Source organism: Centroberyx affinis, unplaced genomic scaffold (genome assembly GCF_046629955.1).
Source record: "Centroberyx affinis isolate AG114_WGS23_722 - 3 ecotype Tasmania unplaced genomic scaffold, CSIRO-AGI_Caff_v1 ptg003110l_1, whole genome shotgun sequence".
Classification (NCBI taxonomy): Eukaryota; Metazoa; Chordata; class Actinopteri; order Beryciformes; family Berycidae; genus Centroberyx; species Centroberyx affinis.
In genome coordinates this window covers 180,796-196,843 of record NW_027281179.1, presented here as the reverse complement: position 1 = coordinate 196,843, position 16,048 = coordinate 180,796, and the positions used below count along the sequence as shown (strand labels likewise).

The following is a 16,048-nucleotide window of genomic DNA, read 5'->3' as shown; positions in this document are numbered from 1 at the left end:
CTTCACAAACTGTCCTTGAATCGTGTCGAGAATGGATAATGAAAAAGTAGAAGTGTCGGTCACTCGGACACTCAGCTGGATGAAGTGGTGCTGCTTGTTCCTCCGAGTGGAGCGCTGTCTTTGGCAGGACCACAGTCTCAATTTACCTCTCCATATCTCCATCTCTCCGTCCCTCTCAGCCGTCCGTCTGTTTGGGCTGTATGGCCGGGGATTTTCCAGTGGACAGGTAATTAGTTGGTAAGCATCTTAACCCACTGGCAGTATAGTAATCCACGCCGCCCTCCTCCCTCTCCTTCTGCCGCCTGTATGCAGGCCTATCTCTGACTCTTTTTTACGCGCAGGACGCGCACTGCAGTGCTGATGTTGTGGGACACTTGAGCGATTTGCCTGACTGAGAAAATGGATGGAATGATGACACAAGGCTGCCCGACAATCAGCTACTTCTCACTTTGTTCACGACTAGTGACAATCTGCAGCCAGTCATGTAGGCTAGATAAAAAGGAGGGTACAGGGTATAAAGGAGGGTTTTTCTTAGAACTTAGGCCTACATCAGTTTGATAAGACTTACAAAGATGTATAGCCAAGTGTAAATTTCATATCATAAAGATTTCTGTCAGCCTAAAAGGTGGGTAAACTCTGACTATATAATCTACGTCACATCCACAATCATTTACCCTAGCCCACGTATTTTAAACCACACTTTACATTTTGCATGCGTAAAACTTGGTGTTTGCCATTAGACAGCTCGCCTACCTGCATCCATCGGGTGTGGCATCATGTCCCGAGTGCTGCAGGTATTGTCCCCAACCTGAAGGTCCACTCTCTGGTGTCTGGGACAAAGTTCCTCCGAGCTGAGGCCTCTACTCCTCCTCATTATATAGGGGATCCCAGGCAGCCCTCTTCATTTACCTGCTGTCGGTGATTATTAGACAGATTGCAGGTGGAAAAAGAGGCATCATCTTTTCAGCTGATGTGACTCCGTCAGAGTGGGATAGGATAGGTTTGGATTACGTCTCTTTCAAACCGGCTAAAGTTGACACTGAAATCCATCCATGCGCCCATTGTGCTCTCCATACATTATGAAGGAGGCGCAGCCGGCGAGCAGCGTGTCACCTCCCTCTGCCCAGAAGCGTGGCTGTCATTACTCTAAAATAACGCAGCTAAAAGGCCTTTGACTCATTTACTGGTCACAAAATTAAGATAATTACTTTACATATTAGGCCACTCCTACACTATTGGCGACTGCACTCTCCCGGAGTTGGGCTCGTTACTCAAAAAGTAACGTGTAGCTCAGTCCTCATAACTCATTTCAGAATTAACATTACATTGCTCACAACTCGTTATACTCCTCGTTACATTACTTTCACTTTATACCCCTAAATCGACGGTTCTGCCCTCTCTTACCGTAGAAAATCAGGATAGTCCAAAGCAGTGAATATCCTCCTACTTCTACCCACATAGAGTTGTCTTAACTTTTCTGCCATTCAGCTAGCTCAGTGTGAGAGGACGACTACAAATTATGATGAAAAACGACCTAATATTCACCATAGTTTTGGATAATTCATCTTCAATCTCATACAGGGGCTGATAATAAAAGTGACAAGTTTTTTTTATTGGCAATTGTAATATTAGGCTATTACTGAAATTGCAATAGCAATTCATTACACTAGGCCTACTAAGCTACTAAGCTACTCAGTGTGAAAAGTAATCCCCATACCGCCGTAACGCGTTACTGAGCATCGCTTTACCCTCCGACAGCCTGTCCGACACAGCAGCCAAATTAAACCGAAGCTGAAACTCGAAACCCGGATAGCCTGTGCTCAGAAAGACAACAGAGGGATACTTATGAATATTTAATAAGATCATTATAGGTCTGTGTCTGTTAAGGAGCGTTTTAATGTTCCTGCATCATCTCAACATGCAGGAGGGCAAAAGAGCCACCTGACCCGGGCTGCTGAGGAAGGGACAGGGTGGGCACTGATGTCCATCACTGCTCAGGCTTTTTATCTCATTGTTTTGTTTTATTAGTATAGGGTTAGGGTCAATACTATGGTCAGTAGGCCTACAGATGGTCAAAGTTTAGACTATACTGCTCAAGATGAATAAAGGCAACGAAAAATCAGAATTTTCCAACAATTTTATACTAAAATGAGAATAGTTTTTTTAATGGGGACATTTTCCCCGAATTTGGGTAGCTAATTGAATGGATGAATGATAAATGGCTAAATGTTAGGCCTGTATCCTTTAGGACACTTTAAGGCTGGTCAGTAATGTGGGGAATAGGACACAAGCGCGCGCACACACAAAATGCTTTGCCAGTAATTAACCCTTAATTACCAAACCCAGAACCATAAAATAACCCTTTTGTCAGTGTGCATAGCCTGGCTCCTCTGCTTTCCTGCTCCTACTGCACAAACACGGAAAACTATAAAGACAACGTTACTTTGAACTGGCCATGTGAGAAATTAATAATTAATTGACTTAATCTTTTATCCCTGGTAATGTCTCAGTAAGAAAACAAAATGCTACCTTAATAGTGTGGCAAGTCCTTTCAGAATATTTAAAGTTACTCAGTGGAGCTAATGTTTTCTATGCTAAATATAAACTAGACTCTATTCTATACGTCTCTATAGGCCTATATAGTGTCATTACTGTATATACGGTGGTTTTATTTGCGGAATAGGGTGTACACATGCACCTTTTAAAAGCTGACATGAATTTATTCTAAGTAGCATTAAACTAAAGAAAAAAAAAGCATAAATGTGTTTTTTTGTGAAAATATAATTGATTTGGTGGATGTCTGCCTTATGAAGTTCACTGGAGGTCATGGTTCACTCACCTTTACCACTATATCAGATAGATAGATAGATAGATAGATAGATATACTGCCAGTGGACAGAGGAGAGACAGATGTATGGTATGTGCTGTTTGGATTCAGATTCTCCCATAATGTCACATCATTTCCATGAGAAAATCTAAACTTCTGGCAGTGATTTGGTACACACAGACATTAACAGACATAGACTTTATATATTTTTTTTGTTTATTTCTTTCTTCAAGTTACAAGGGAAGCACATTTATTCATTTTTTGCCTTTAAAAAATGGGGATATCTTGACTTGTATCCTGGACATAAGGGTTAAAAGACAACATAAACTTAAAAAAAACATTCAAACAAATTATAGGCATCAAATATATGTGTCTCATTAATAAAATAAAAATATAATACACTGATGAATCAAGATGATGACAGCCAACAAGGCTAGACAGTGGTTGTACTGTTTTGTTTTTTTTGCAAATGACAAAACCCCAAAGCAAAACGTCATGTTGTCCTTAGAACTACACTGATATCTATTTGGTTACCAAGGCTAATTACAGCCATTTCAGCTAGGCAATTTAACTTTGAATACATTTCTAATGTCATATCAGCCAACTATGACATGCTATTTTCGCCATGTCAATTTTCAAATGAAGGTAAACACCCTCTTGCAAGACTTAAGTAACATCAGTTTGGACATTTTCATGAAAGAGATCCTGAAAAAAAAATAAAGGGTGTAACGACAGGTCGCCTCCTCGACCGCTCGGGCAAACCTCACAAAGGGATTGAATAAATTTTGATTAAGCTCTATTCTTCTCCAAACAAGAAGAAATAGCCTCATTTGATGGCGATAAGAGTAAGGTAGCAATATAATTGTTCCTTACAGAAATAACACATAATACAAACTGATCTGCAATGGGACGGGCGCACGTTACAAACATGTAACAGGCTTCAAGCCGACACTAAGACAGGTCAGTGTAGCATCATGAAATTCAACAGTAAATTGTCACTGCTCTGGTAATGGCTGCTCTTTGTCAAACCCCCACTGTAACTGTTTCAAGGTAAAACAGTTCATGTACAGGCCGAGATACTGAAGAGATCTCTGTGTTTTTAAACTGTTCCCTGTGAAACGATTCACACCTGTGCCACTGACAACACCACGCCCAAATTATCTTGAGTTTGAACAAATCTGAGCTGGCGTCTTTAGGGTCTGACCTACTGAGGAACACTGTTCATTGGTCTACTCACTTAACCTGGGTGTAAACTCCAAGACGTCCCAAAGCACCATCTTAACCCTAAATTCAGTCTGTGGGACTTTTCATTTGTTTTTTTAGACGTGAAATTATACTTGCAGATCCAGTCAGTAGAACTTGGTCCCACCACTTTGGCAGCCATAGGCCATCAACAGCGTGAAAAAAAAAATGTTCTCATTAAAATAGTAACAAAGAAACGCTATGAGTGGCTGAAACCAAGAGCACTTTTTGTATGACAACAAATATCTGTCGAAAGCAGTCAAGAGGCAGGCGCTCAGAGTCGAGGAGCTCGCCTGCACGCTGATGATAAAAATGGACACATTTGCATAAGAAAGAGCAGGGGTGCGACGTGTCTTTGGAGGATTTGATTCAACGAAGTAAAGAGTCATCCCACAGACAAAGATGTAGAACTCTCCTCATCTTTACAGGACAATTAGTTTTTTAAACTAGCGTGTAATATAAGTATTAAACCATACATTATGATAGGATTCACCACCCGCAAAAAACTAACTATCCCTACGCAAGTCAAACACCTATTATAGTTTAACACAAGCAATAGGCAAAGTTAAGAAGTTCAACAATTCAACAAGGACCTGGATTATTGCCCCCCCCCCCCCCCCCCCCCGCCGCCCTCCTACGCCCCCCCACCCTCTTATGCCCCGCCCACCACAAACACCAAACCCCGCCCATCGCAGCCCGGCCTGGGCTCCCAGCGACCCCTGCACATAGGCTTCCTCCCCGTTTCTACAGCGTTAGCTCCACAAAGCCCTACACAACTTCACTTCTGTGTCATGCCACAATATACAAAGATACTCAGAGAATGACAAATACTTTCCTAAAACGGAGAGGAGGAGGAGAGGGAGGAAATGGGTGCTGAGGAGGAGATGGATCGCTTTTGTGAGCCTCCTCTACTGACATCTGCTGGGCATCAGGGGTCAGTACAACACGGGTGTCAATAGGCCACGACTCTCCCCTGTATTGCGCGGACCACACACACACACACACACACACACACACACACACACACACCTACACACACACACACACACACACACACACACACACCACACACACACACACACACACACACACACACACACACACACACACACCTTGAAACACACCAGTTCACAGACACACACATGCCGTGGCATTATGTGGTGTGCTTCCTCATGGTTGATGTGCTGGTTCATCTCCAAGGGGTGAAAGTGTTTCCGTAGCGGTTTTGAACTCAGGTGTGGCGGGTCAGCAGGTTTGCATACTGGCCCTCGGGCCTCACAGAGGGCAGCCCTGGTCATCTGCAGCCATACCAGTCTATACATGATATATAGATGACTGCGCTGTGGCCTGGGGGTCCCCGGAAGTGATGATTGTAACGGCAAACTTCCCAAGCCTTCACAAGGAAAAGGCGTCAGCGTCAAAAATGAAAGCTGAGAATTAGAAATGGAAATCCACACTCTTTTGAAGTTGCGACCACCCAGAAATGGTGGATTGTCATCCTGCAAGCGTGCCTGAGGAAGCAATCAAACACTGAATAGAGACCAAAAAAACAGATAAACATGTTACAATAGATGAGGTGGTGAGGTGTGGCTGTGGGACTAACTGGGGTATTGAGTGTAAACAGTCTGGCTCTGTCTCGATGTGGTAACAACAGTCTGCCCAGCCTTTTCTCCATGGGACAAGGTCAAGCAGAGGGAAAGCCTTGGCAGAAGATCATGGAAATGAATGATGCACTCCTTTCTGATCTCGGCAGGCTCTCGGGGAGGGGGGTGGGGGGTGGGGGGGGTCAGGTCAAGTAATAATGAATTCCTAAATAAGAGTAATATTCTGCAGTATCACACCGCAGATCCTTGTGTAGCAATAAAAATCCTTGTGTTGTAAAAAAGTGTCTTGTTTAAATATGAATATAGTATTGAGTTTCTGCTCTGCTAGGAAATGCCGCAGTCTGTTGTGGGGTGGAGGGGACAGGAGCTGCCCTTCACTACAACTCCATATCCTGAGCCTCGTCCTCCGAAAAGTCTGACATGGAGCTCTCAGAGGAGGAGTCGCCCGCTCCCTCCTCCTGTTCCTTTAGAGCCTCCTCTGTGGCGTACTTCTGGATGTACTCTGTGGCGGAGAGGGAGGGAGAAAAGACGGACGATTTAGTCAAAGTGACCTCCACAGCAACTTAGCAACAGTAACACGGCTTCACAACTCTACCGCTTTCTGACATCAAGACACAAATTCAGGTCAGTCAGTCAGGGGCGAGACACTCCTCCATACCTGTTCACTGATGAATCTCGTCACGGTTTACAGCTTTTGAGAAAATAATTTTCTATACATCAGGTTAAGCCATATCTGCTTAATTAATGAAAGTAAAATTTCCATTATTGTGAAAATGTAGCCTTTTAACTATGCATCTTCATACACTAGCTGCACATTTTCACATACCTCCTGCAATCCTCTTCTTGTATTTATAAAGAGCAAAGTTATCTATTCTATTTTTCTTTTCTTTCTCCATTATTCTTTGAGCCCTGTCTGACATGGATTATGTTTGCACTGTTACTTTTTTTGTGTTTTGAATCATTTTTAGCTTAATTAACTAGCTGCTTGCAAAACCACAAATGCACTGAACTTGTTTTATATTCCTACAATACAGCAACATTAGGAAAAACAGGGCTACACTACACTAAATATATAAATGCTTTTTTTCCTGTCTTCTTGTCTTATCAGTGTAAGAGATAGGCATGGCACCTTTGATCTTGTGTTTGTAGTCCTCTGGCCGATGCAGGTACATGGCAGCCGCATCTCCGTTCAGAGGGTCGATGGGATTGGGGTACGCCAGCAGCTGGGGGAGGAATGACTCGAAGATGTTGGTGAGGTCTGGTGGGGGTGGAGAGAGAAACTTAGTTAGTACAGTGAGTAAGCTAGCTCATCATACGAAACCCCACTTGTTATTCATTATTCCACAGTCTTGTTGTACAATGTGCAGTACAACATCAACCACTAGAGGTCTCTCTTGTAATTTTATGTTTTATTCTCATGTGGTTGCAATTTCTGATCATGTGTAAAGACCTTAGCACTTAAAAGTGGGACTTAAGAAAGAGCAGTAGCAGCTAGATTGGTCTCAAACAGAAGATAATTTCAAATAAGCGCTAGATAGTGTGTCACATTTCAGAAACTAAATGCTGGTCTCCAATCACTATATCACTGTATCAAACAAACAACTGCCAGTGATCATTTAAAAAGAGCAAATATTGAAAATATGTATATCCCAGAAACAAATGGGTGTGTATCCACAGCCAGCAGTCTATCTGGTGCCAGTAGACGAGAGAACCATGCTGCTTAGGCACATTTGACAGAAAAGCTAGCATCATGACACCAAGAAATGTTGACATTAAATTAATGCTAGAGTGATAAACTATGTAGAATAAAACTTAGGAGACATAGACCACGTATTTATTTTGGTACAGATCTAAACTATAATGGTAGCCAGGTTGTCTGTAGACACTCAGACTATTAATGGAAGAAAACTTCAATGACCTTGAATATCCTGGACACAAATTACCAGATTTTTTGAGATTTTGGTTAAAAGCCACTACCTTTGATGTATCTCTGGGCAGCTTGTGATTGAAAGAATGTTTTCCAAGGCATCCTCAAAGTCTTTGGGACATTCTGAAGATCTTAGGACCATTTTGGGCTATTTTTGTGTGTCTAAAAATGCCATCAACTGCAGCTGAGGATGCCCTCTCTGGTCTATCAGCCTCAAACGACTTCAGATACATAATTGAACAAGTACAAGATTTTTCCAGGGATGAGCAACAATGAAATGTACACGTTCAAACTCACTATTTTCAATATTAGAACTGGAGATCCTTCTGTAAAGCCTAAACTTCTAATATCCACAATGCTGTTTCCAAACCAGCCACAATACACCAGATCACTGAAATCTGACCTTGCCATGTTTTTCCATTTTGTTCAAAAGCTGAATTAGATCTAAACTGCCTGAAATGTCACAAAGCTCACATCACCGATATGTGGTAACACCTTAACAGAGAGTACTCATAACATACATCCACTCAGCAAGGCTGTTAGTCATAAGAGCTAAAGATTATTATCTGTACGACTGAAGCACTCGTCACACTGGTGCCACACCACCCCCACCATATGCAGATACTTATCAGGGTGTTTTCACCTGTAGTCGTCTTAAAAACAAACCAAGCTGTGAAAGGAATACGAAGAGTAAACACACTTTGTTATCTAGGAATCTCATCTCATCTGTCTTTCAAGCACTTGTATATTTTCTCTGGCTTTCTTCAGCTTTGATGCAATTTCACACCACTCTTCATTCACACCAATATCTGTCTTTAAAACACAGATCTTTTAAAATGTATAACACATGAAACAAACTGGCAATTTCAAGCAAGTCTATCAGGTACACCACATGTATTTTATGCCATGATATCATGGTGAGATAACTGCCAATATGTCTCGCTGCACATTAATTTCTTCAAAGATCAATTGTCCATAACAAACCCTAGTAGGAGTGGCAGCACTTGGTGCTCAGAATGCAAAAGCAAAAAGAGCCAACATCCAGACTCAAATGCAAACCAAACTCCTCGAAGTTTTGGTTTCTTCAGAAAGTTTTAAGTTAATTTGGATTATTTGCATGGGTGCAAAAATGTCGCTTCCTATGTATCAGCGCTCAGGGCACGACTTCGATACCCGTGGCAGTTATCACTAAAGTGTAAGAGGATTAGACCTACAGTAGACGCTCTCCCTGAAGCTGCACTATAGAGGTATGTGCTACTTGCTTCAGTCAATCAATTCAAGTGACCGGTGAAAGTATGAAAGGCCACGAGAGAGTGCTGTAGCCATTACCTACCATAGAGCGCTGTCCACGTCTGGTTGATGACATCTAAACACACAGTTCCTGACCTGAGAATAGACAAAAGACTGTTATGGCAGGGTGAGGACCTGGTAGAGTTTGTCGAGGCAGAGGAGGGAACAAAGCTTTGATTGAAGTGAGGAAGGAAAAACACAGGCTTTTCCTTCATAACATGAATCATTTCCTAACGCCAAACAGACGGTGATGCGCTTCAGGCAACACCATTTGCAATTATGAAAATGTTTGTATGCAGCCCTCAGGTTGTTGGCAAAAAAACCGAATGTGCTCTTAGTCAACTTGCCTGGTTAAATAAGAAATAAAGAAAGACATACACTATTTATGCAAACATGGCTGATAACCAAAATAGGCCTACTTACGCTTCATCAATGTTGGGATGAAATATTTTATTCATGAATCCTGCAAAAAAAAAAGAAGAAGCAGATTTTAATCACTACAGTATCTGTTGTTCAATAGCCAGGTTTGGTGGGGGGAGATATAAGTAACAATAATGGTGGACAAAGAGAATTTCAAGGCTTCATGTTTCATTAATTATGCAGATACAACACGGCACTCCAACAAATATTTCATACCTATTGATGGTGATTTGAAGGGGTATTTATCTGGTAGGTCGACTCGAACCTTCCACACACCTCCCTCATAAGGCGCTGAAAGAAAAACCTTGGATGAAAAAAAACCCACTCCAAAACTAAAATAGCACCAGACACAACAGCATTACCCAGGATGGTAGACTGTTTCTTCAACTATTTTAAGACACAAAGAACACTGGTGCCAAATTTGGGGAAATCAATGTGAAAATTAATTAATTTCATGAGGCTCTTACTTCCAGGTGGTCCGTGGAACTTGACAACAAACTCGTTGAGTCCACTAAGGATGGTGACCTCATGCTTGCTCTCGATGCTGACCCCTGGTCAAGGAAAAGGCACAGCCCAAAACAAGCCACATGGGGATACGAGTGGCAGAGAGTTCAATTAACAACAAACACATTCTTTTCAACAAACAGCGGGATAAATCAAACATAGACTGGGATCCAAAAATGGACTGCAATGTCCAAATCTTAAGTTAGCCAAACTCTCCATCTCTCTCTTTGAACCTGAGCAGAGGTCGATCATGGGATCAATAACATGAGCCATGGCAGTGAGATCAATAATGCAGTGACCACCAGCAGACAAGCTCTGCCAACAGACAACAGCTCAACTTACCACCAGCCAACTTCACATCAACTTTGGATACAAACTCATATAACATATAAGACTGACAGCTAACACGGAGAAAACTTTTCCCATTTCAGAGGATATTAATGGCCTACACTCCAACTGTATTTTCTGAATAAGATAAACAGTTAGAGACAAAAATCCATTTTCCTACTTAGGACAGATAACATTAACACAATAAATAAATAATATAACACTCAAAAACGAAAGCAATACTGATGAAATAACCACACACTGCAGGCTCTATCACCTTTAACGAACATTTCATTCATGAGTTATGCCACCAGTTGCTGTACAACAAACATAATGAGGCTCAGTGTATTCAGCAAAAGCGTACTGGCTTCACAAACTGGAGGTTGAAGTCAGACGCAAGAGACTGAACTTTCCTCTGTCTTGCAGTGAACACGCAGCTTGATGAGGTGGAAGGTGGCTCATGTGGGGAGGATGTGTCAAAATCACAGTGTGGTGACAGCAAGAGACACAAGACTGTGTTGAGTGTCTGACAACAACACAGAGAGTCCAGCTTTTACGCATCAATGACTGTGCAATTCTTACACAATGACAGAGGAGGGGGTAAGGCTTAGGGATAGGAAAAAAAACACACAAAACCACACAAGCAACTGTTACTCTCTGTTTCATCACCCTGTCATACATCTCTCTGTCATCTCTCTTTCAGTAAACAAACCAAGGTGACATAAGGATGTAAATTTAGCCAAACTGCAAGAACACAAAAAAATTAACTAGATAACATAACTGTTAACAGGCAAAATAACTGTAGACATCTACTGGATAAGAAGTGAGCTTAAAAAGCTCACAGTCACTGAATAGAAAAAATGTTTGCAAACCACTGACCAGGAAGAGAGGGCAGCTCTAAATGTGATCTACAGCAATGGGCCCTATAAATAAAACCTGTTATAGACGTAGAGTTACACAGTGAAAATGTGCATCTCTCTCATGCCTTTCCCCAAGGGTTACCCAGAAACCCAACGCCTGATGGCACACACTCACTCAGAGTAATATAGCCACACAAGGGAAACCCTTTATTCTGTTAAAACCTCAGATGGCACTGCAATTTCTCATTGTTACACTTAAGATTAAGCTATGCTTTGCCAGGCCAAATTTGCAGGTTCATTTTTTACCTAGTTGCCTACCTTACATCACGTTGCCAAGACACTGAGCTCAGTGACTAACTGTACCATCTGTGCAAGTAAAGTTCCACTTTTTAAGTGTCCAAAAATTGAAATCTCCTGGCCTAGACCATAAGGCTACACTTTTTGTCTAGCCCAATGTGCAGGTGTTGGGCATACATTAATCTATGTGTGTGTGTGTGTGTGTGTGTGTGTGTGTTTGGTAGAGACAGAAAGAGAATCTGTTCTCAGAAATCTCAGCTGTGGCAGCAGGCCAGACAGCCTCAGTTGCCTGTGGAGTATTGGAGCTTCTCTTCTGCTCCTACAGTCACCTACAAGGCCCCAGTCTCTCATGCTGCGCTCTTTGACAGTGGTTCAAATCTAGCCTTTTGGATTTAAAGCCACAATCCGCTACTGTACTATGGCACCCGCTGTTTAAACACAGTTGCTGCACTGCTGGCTTTGTTAATGCTTTGATGCACTGGATTAAAGGCATTTTTTATTTTCAAATTGATTGAGCTTTGGATACAGCGAGTTTAAATATAAGTTTTATGTGATCTGAGTCTGGTTTGCAATGAAGTAAAGCAATAATTTGAGCCGTGAGGTGTTATTTAAGCAAACACACTAAGTAGCCTACAGGACAAACTCTCCAAGAATCTTTGAGACTTTACTAATTATGTCTGGATTTGGCTTTAAACAAAACTGTATAGTAGTCTGCCTTTTGTTCAGTATTATCACTTGAAAAGAGAGGGGGAAAAAATACAGTAAGCCTTAGTATTTACCAGAATCATTTTTGGATGTGTAAAACTTGCTCAAACTGCATCTCTCACACACTAGAAAAGCACTCACTTAGATACACAGACACAATCTGTAAGTCATTTATAACTATACTGTCTCTAGTATTACACCACTCTTGGGAAGATAAAGACTCTAGCTGTGTTGAGGTGAATATGCAACACGGACACCCACACTCCATAAGGCTTCAGTTTATAACCCTAATGGCCTGGGACTGCCTGGATGTCCCCAACCCCCATTCCCTGCATGTGCATCGTACAGCACGTTTGTTGTTCCTCGATCAGCTGTCTCTTAAGTCCCGCCCTCTACCATTTTCCGGATGGTAACAGGCTGACCAATCAGAGAGCAAGCTCTAGCTGCAGGACAAAAACAAAACAATTCAGCTCACGCTGTCAGAACCTTTCATGCAAACTTCAGCGGATAAAAATCTTTTGCAGTAACATGGAAGCATAACATTTGCAGACTACTTATTACAAGTCGAGTACATCGGTAAACTGTAACAAGAATTCAAACATAACATCACGTAACGTTACCATTCAAATACAGTAACGTTAGATAAAGGATTGGAAAAGCAAAATGTAATTTTCATTCGTTTTTTCTTCTCACAATTGTTAAACTCGAATAATATTAGCTAACGTTACATCTCGTTTTTTTATAACTATACCTTGTGGAATAACACAATAACAGTGACTCCTTAATAAATGAAAAAATGTATACATCTTTTTTCCATCTTCAATTTGCAAGCTATTTTGTAATTTTCCAACGACTCAAGAGACGATAAACAGGTCAAAGCTTAGCATATCTGTTCTCTAATTAACGTACCTGTCGACTTTGCACTTCATTTGACAAAGATTGTCTCTAAAACCATCTTCGACTTTATTCCCTACCCTTGATAGTATATAGACCTAATTTACTCAGGTGGAAATGGTGTCTCAGAATCAATACCATTCTTGGTAAAACCTCACCTTTCCAAACTAACGTGATCAAAATAAACAAGACACTAATCCTTTGCATTGTGTGTACAACACCGGATAACATATTAACGTCACATAGGTAACGAGCTAACTTAACGTTAGCTGGCTAACGCTAACAATGTTTGAAGCCAACACAGAGTTAACAGCCAATGTTATATTGCGACAGATTCCGTAATTATCAACTGATGCGAGCAAGTGTCTGTTTGCTATTGTACTAGCTAGCTAACACTGGTTAGCAGGCTAGTAATAGAGTTCGCCAAAATAAATGGGTAGCTAGCTAGCCAACCAGCTAAATAGTTAGCTAGCTAACGTAAGTCAACCGCAGAATCTAGACAGTGCCCATCATCATCAACATCAAAATGTTTTCACACTTTTGACAAAATCTATCAATCTCACACAGCTAGCAACCCATATAATGTACATCCAGTGTACTGTAGTCAACAATAACAAACGTTGTAATCAACATCAGCGAGATGACAGTTGTTATAAAACGAGGAGAAAACAAGACGGTCGTCTCATTAAAGCTGTGTTGTTTATGTTCTGAGAAGGATACAGTTTCACCACGTCGGTATCCATTCGCCTCTTGCCCGGACTTGGAGACGACATTTTTGTATTCCTTTCAGAAGTGATCTAAAAATGCTGTGGTGATCAACTTAACCTTTCAGCTTGAAAATACAACCCTCTTGGAAGATATCAGTAGCCTTTCCAGTTTGTCCATAAACAAAATCTTAGCTGTAACATCACCACTCTTTCTCTGAGCTGTGCCTGCCCCTGTCTCTCTCTGGTGTCCTGTCCTGAAGAGCCTCTCTTTCTGCCAGTGACATCAACCTCCAGCGACGAGAGTGCTGAGAGGAGGGGCTGAGGTATAGAAGTACACTTGGTTAAATAAATACACTGGACTGACTGTTTATGAAAGCCAATGCTGCATTGTTTCTGCTGAGCACGAATCCGACGCTTACAAAGATAATTCAAATGTAGCATTTCTTATTTCGTGAGGTTGTTAGGAGTGACTAGTGCAATTCTAGAAAGTGCGTGTTACATCTAGAACGTTTATATCTATGCTTAATTCAGTTTATTGAAAGGTAAAAGCAAGCGTATAGGCCAAAGTTGTGGTCCTTTACAGCCCAATACGAGTAATTGCTGTAAGAGACAAATGAAATAATCAATAGACATTATGTTTAGCCTATATAGTTCACATACATTTCAACCTAAAAAGTTGATGTGAGACCAGCAATAACAGACCTATTAAGCCTCCAGATAATGGTGTTGTGGTGACATTTGAGAACCAATTATAGGCTACTAAAGTGCAGTAGTTCCCATGTAAATGTATTATGTATATGTTCTTTATTATGTTCTATGTAGCCTATGTATACTGTATCTTTACATTCAAGTACAAGTCAGAGTTAGCAGCATGGTATCCATAGCTATACAGACTCCTGCACTACAGATTAAGTTATCCACAGTTGCTTCATACCACCATGCTGCTAACTGATTTGTAATTGAATGTATAGGTGTTGATCATATTGTTTGTGTTGTATTGTAACGTGGTATGTTCTGCACTGTCCTTTAGTGTGTTAGTTGTGTGAGCATGTGATGTAATGTGAGCTGTGTAACTGCAACACTTACACCAAGGAACTCTCTACTAGTTTTATTGTGTTGGCAGATAAAGTGTCTTCAGATTCAGATTCTAATGAGGCCCCCATCAAAATGAGGAATAGTTTAATTTCAATATAATTTTACATCTACGAGCACCGTCGTAGGGCTGAACTGGACACTCTTGGAGGCAGTATAGCAGAAGGGAAGATCAACTGAACTGAATCCTAGACAACATCTCCCACATCTTCTATGGTGAGCTGATACAGCACCTTCAGCCTCTGCCTCATCACCCTGAGGTGCAACATAGAGTGTTTTACAGTAGGCGCTCTTTTGTGCCAACAGCTGTCAGACTGTAGGCTACAAAACTTCCTCCCCAAACAGCCCCACCCTCAGCTCACTAGCAGGGTGCTGAAACAACTGTTCACATTCCTGCGCTCCAAACTAATCTATACGACATTTGCTTGCACTGTTTCTGATTTGTACGTGTCTGTACATTCTCTGCATATGAATCACTACATAATTCTGGAAACTTTTCTGTACATATGCAACTCCATCTTTAAATATGTTCTGATTATGTAATGATATATTTCAAATTTCCTAGTATATTCTCATATTGTACATGTTTTTCATTCATTTTTTCCTCAATAACTTCTAATTCCACTACTGCAGCTATTTTGCACACTCTCTTAATGCTGTAATCCATATATTCATTCATACACTCATTCATACATTTCTATTTAACATGTTGAAATTGTCACTTGTGTATGCTTATATAACCCTCTTTAGATATATTCTTATTTATAATCTATTTTTCTTTGCTGTATCCTATTACTCGCTGCTGCTGCAATATCCCAGTTTCCCCAAGTGGATCATTCCAATTTATATTTGGGGATCCTCAACATAAAAGCTGTTTGGGAGCCTCTGCTATAGTGTATCTACATGCAACTATGTGGAGCAGGCCTGTTGCTCAGCAGTAGAGCAGAGGCTTTTAAACTTTATCTGCAAACTCTCATTTTCATTTTATGAGGTTTATTGGCCTAATCAAAGAAAACTTTCTCTGTTTCTAGCTTAATATGATTCAATATGGCAGTACTTTGTTAAACATATTACATGGCAGACTTGGACAGGCTTTGGCAACATAATATAGTGAATATCTTTAAATATTAATTCTTTCAGAATCATTTGGGGATCTATTTTAATATTTCTCTGCATGAGCCGTTTTTTGGTGCCACCCAGTCTTTGAAAAGCATGAGTATAGTGTATCTGCCTATCAGGCTAATCACTTCAGAACTCATTTGGATGAGTAGGTGTCAAGCACTGACCTCCATAAGGCTATCAACACATCACTGGATTGAACCAAACCTTGATAACTCATCATCCTGTTTAAT

At 41.0% G+C, this 16,048-nt stretch overlaps 1 protein-coding gene across 2 annotated transcripts; it reads right to left on the bottom strand.

The window, feature by feature from the left end:
- Positions 1 to 5,140: 5,140 nt before the first annotated feature.
- Positions 5,141 to 13,845, bottom strand: LOC139659450 (ubiquitin-conjugating enzyme E2 H-like). 2 transcript variants are annotated; one of them, XM_071537730.1, is made up of 7 exons: positions 13,618 to 13,845; positions 9,778 to 9,854; positions 9,527 to 9,601; positions 9,314 to 9,353; positions 8,934 to 8,986; positions 6,803 to 6,931; positions 5,141 to 6,175 (listed from the first exon to the last, which is right to left on the bottom strand). In XM_071537730.1, exons 1-7 carry the CDS (start codon positions 13,668 to 13,670, stop codon positions 6,051 to 6,053), a joined length of 552 nt encoding a protein of 183 aa, XP_071393831.1. In that variant the 5' UTR covers positions 13,671 to 13,845; the 3' UTR covers positions 5,141 to 6,050. The 2 variants fall into 2 exon arrangements, with proteins under 2 accessions (XP_071393831.1, XP_071393832.1); XM_071537731.1 differs by lacking the exons at positions 8,934 to 8,986; positions 9,314 to 9,353.
- Between the last annotated feature and the right edge of the window lie 2,203 nt (positions 13,846 to 16,048).

Excerpts from the sequence above, each read along its gene's own strand:
- LOC139659450 (XM_071537730.1), bottom strand. The coding sequence starts at position 13,670 with ATGTCGTCTCCAAGTCCGGGCAAGAGGCGAATGGATACCGACGTGGTG. Across the intron at positions 9,855-13,617 it reads GATACCGACGTGGTGAAACT|CATCGAGAGCAAGCATGAGG; the intron begins GTATCCTTCTCA and ends ACCAGGGGTCAG. Across the intron at positions 6,932-8,933 it reads GACGTGGACAGCGCTCTATG|ACCTCACCAACATCTTCGAG; the intron begins GTAGGTAATGGC and ends CACCCCCACCAG.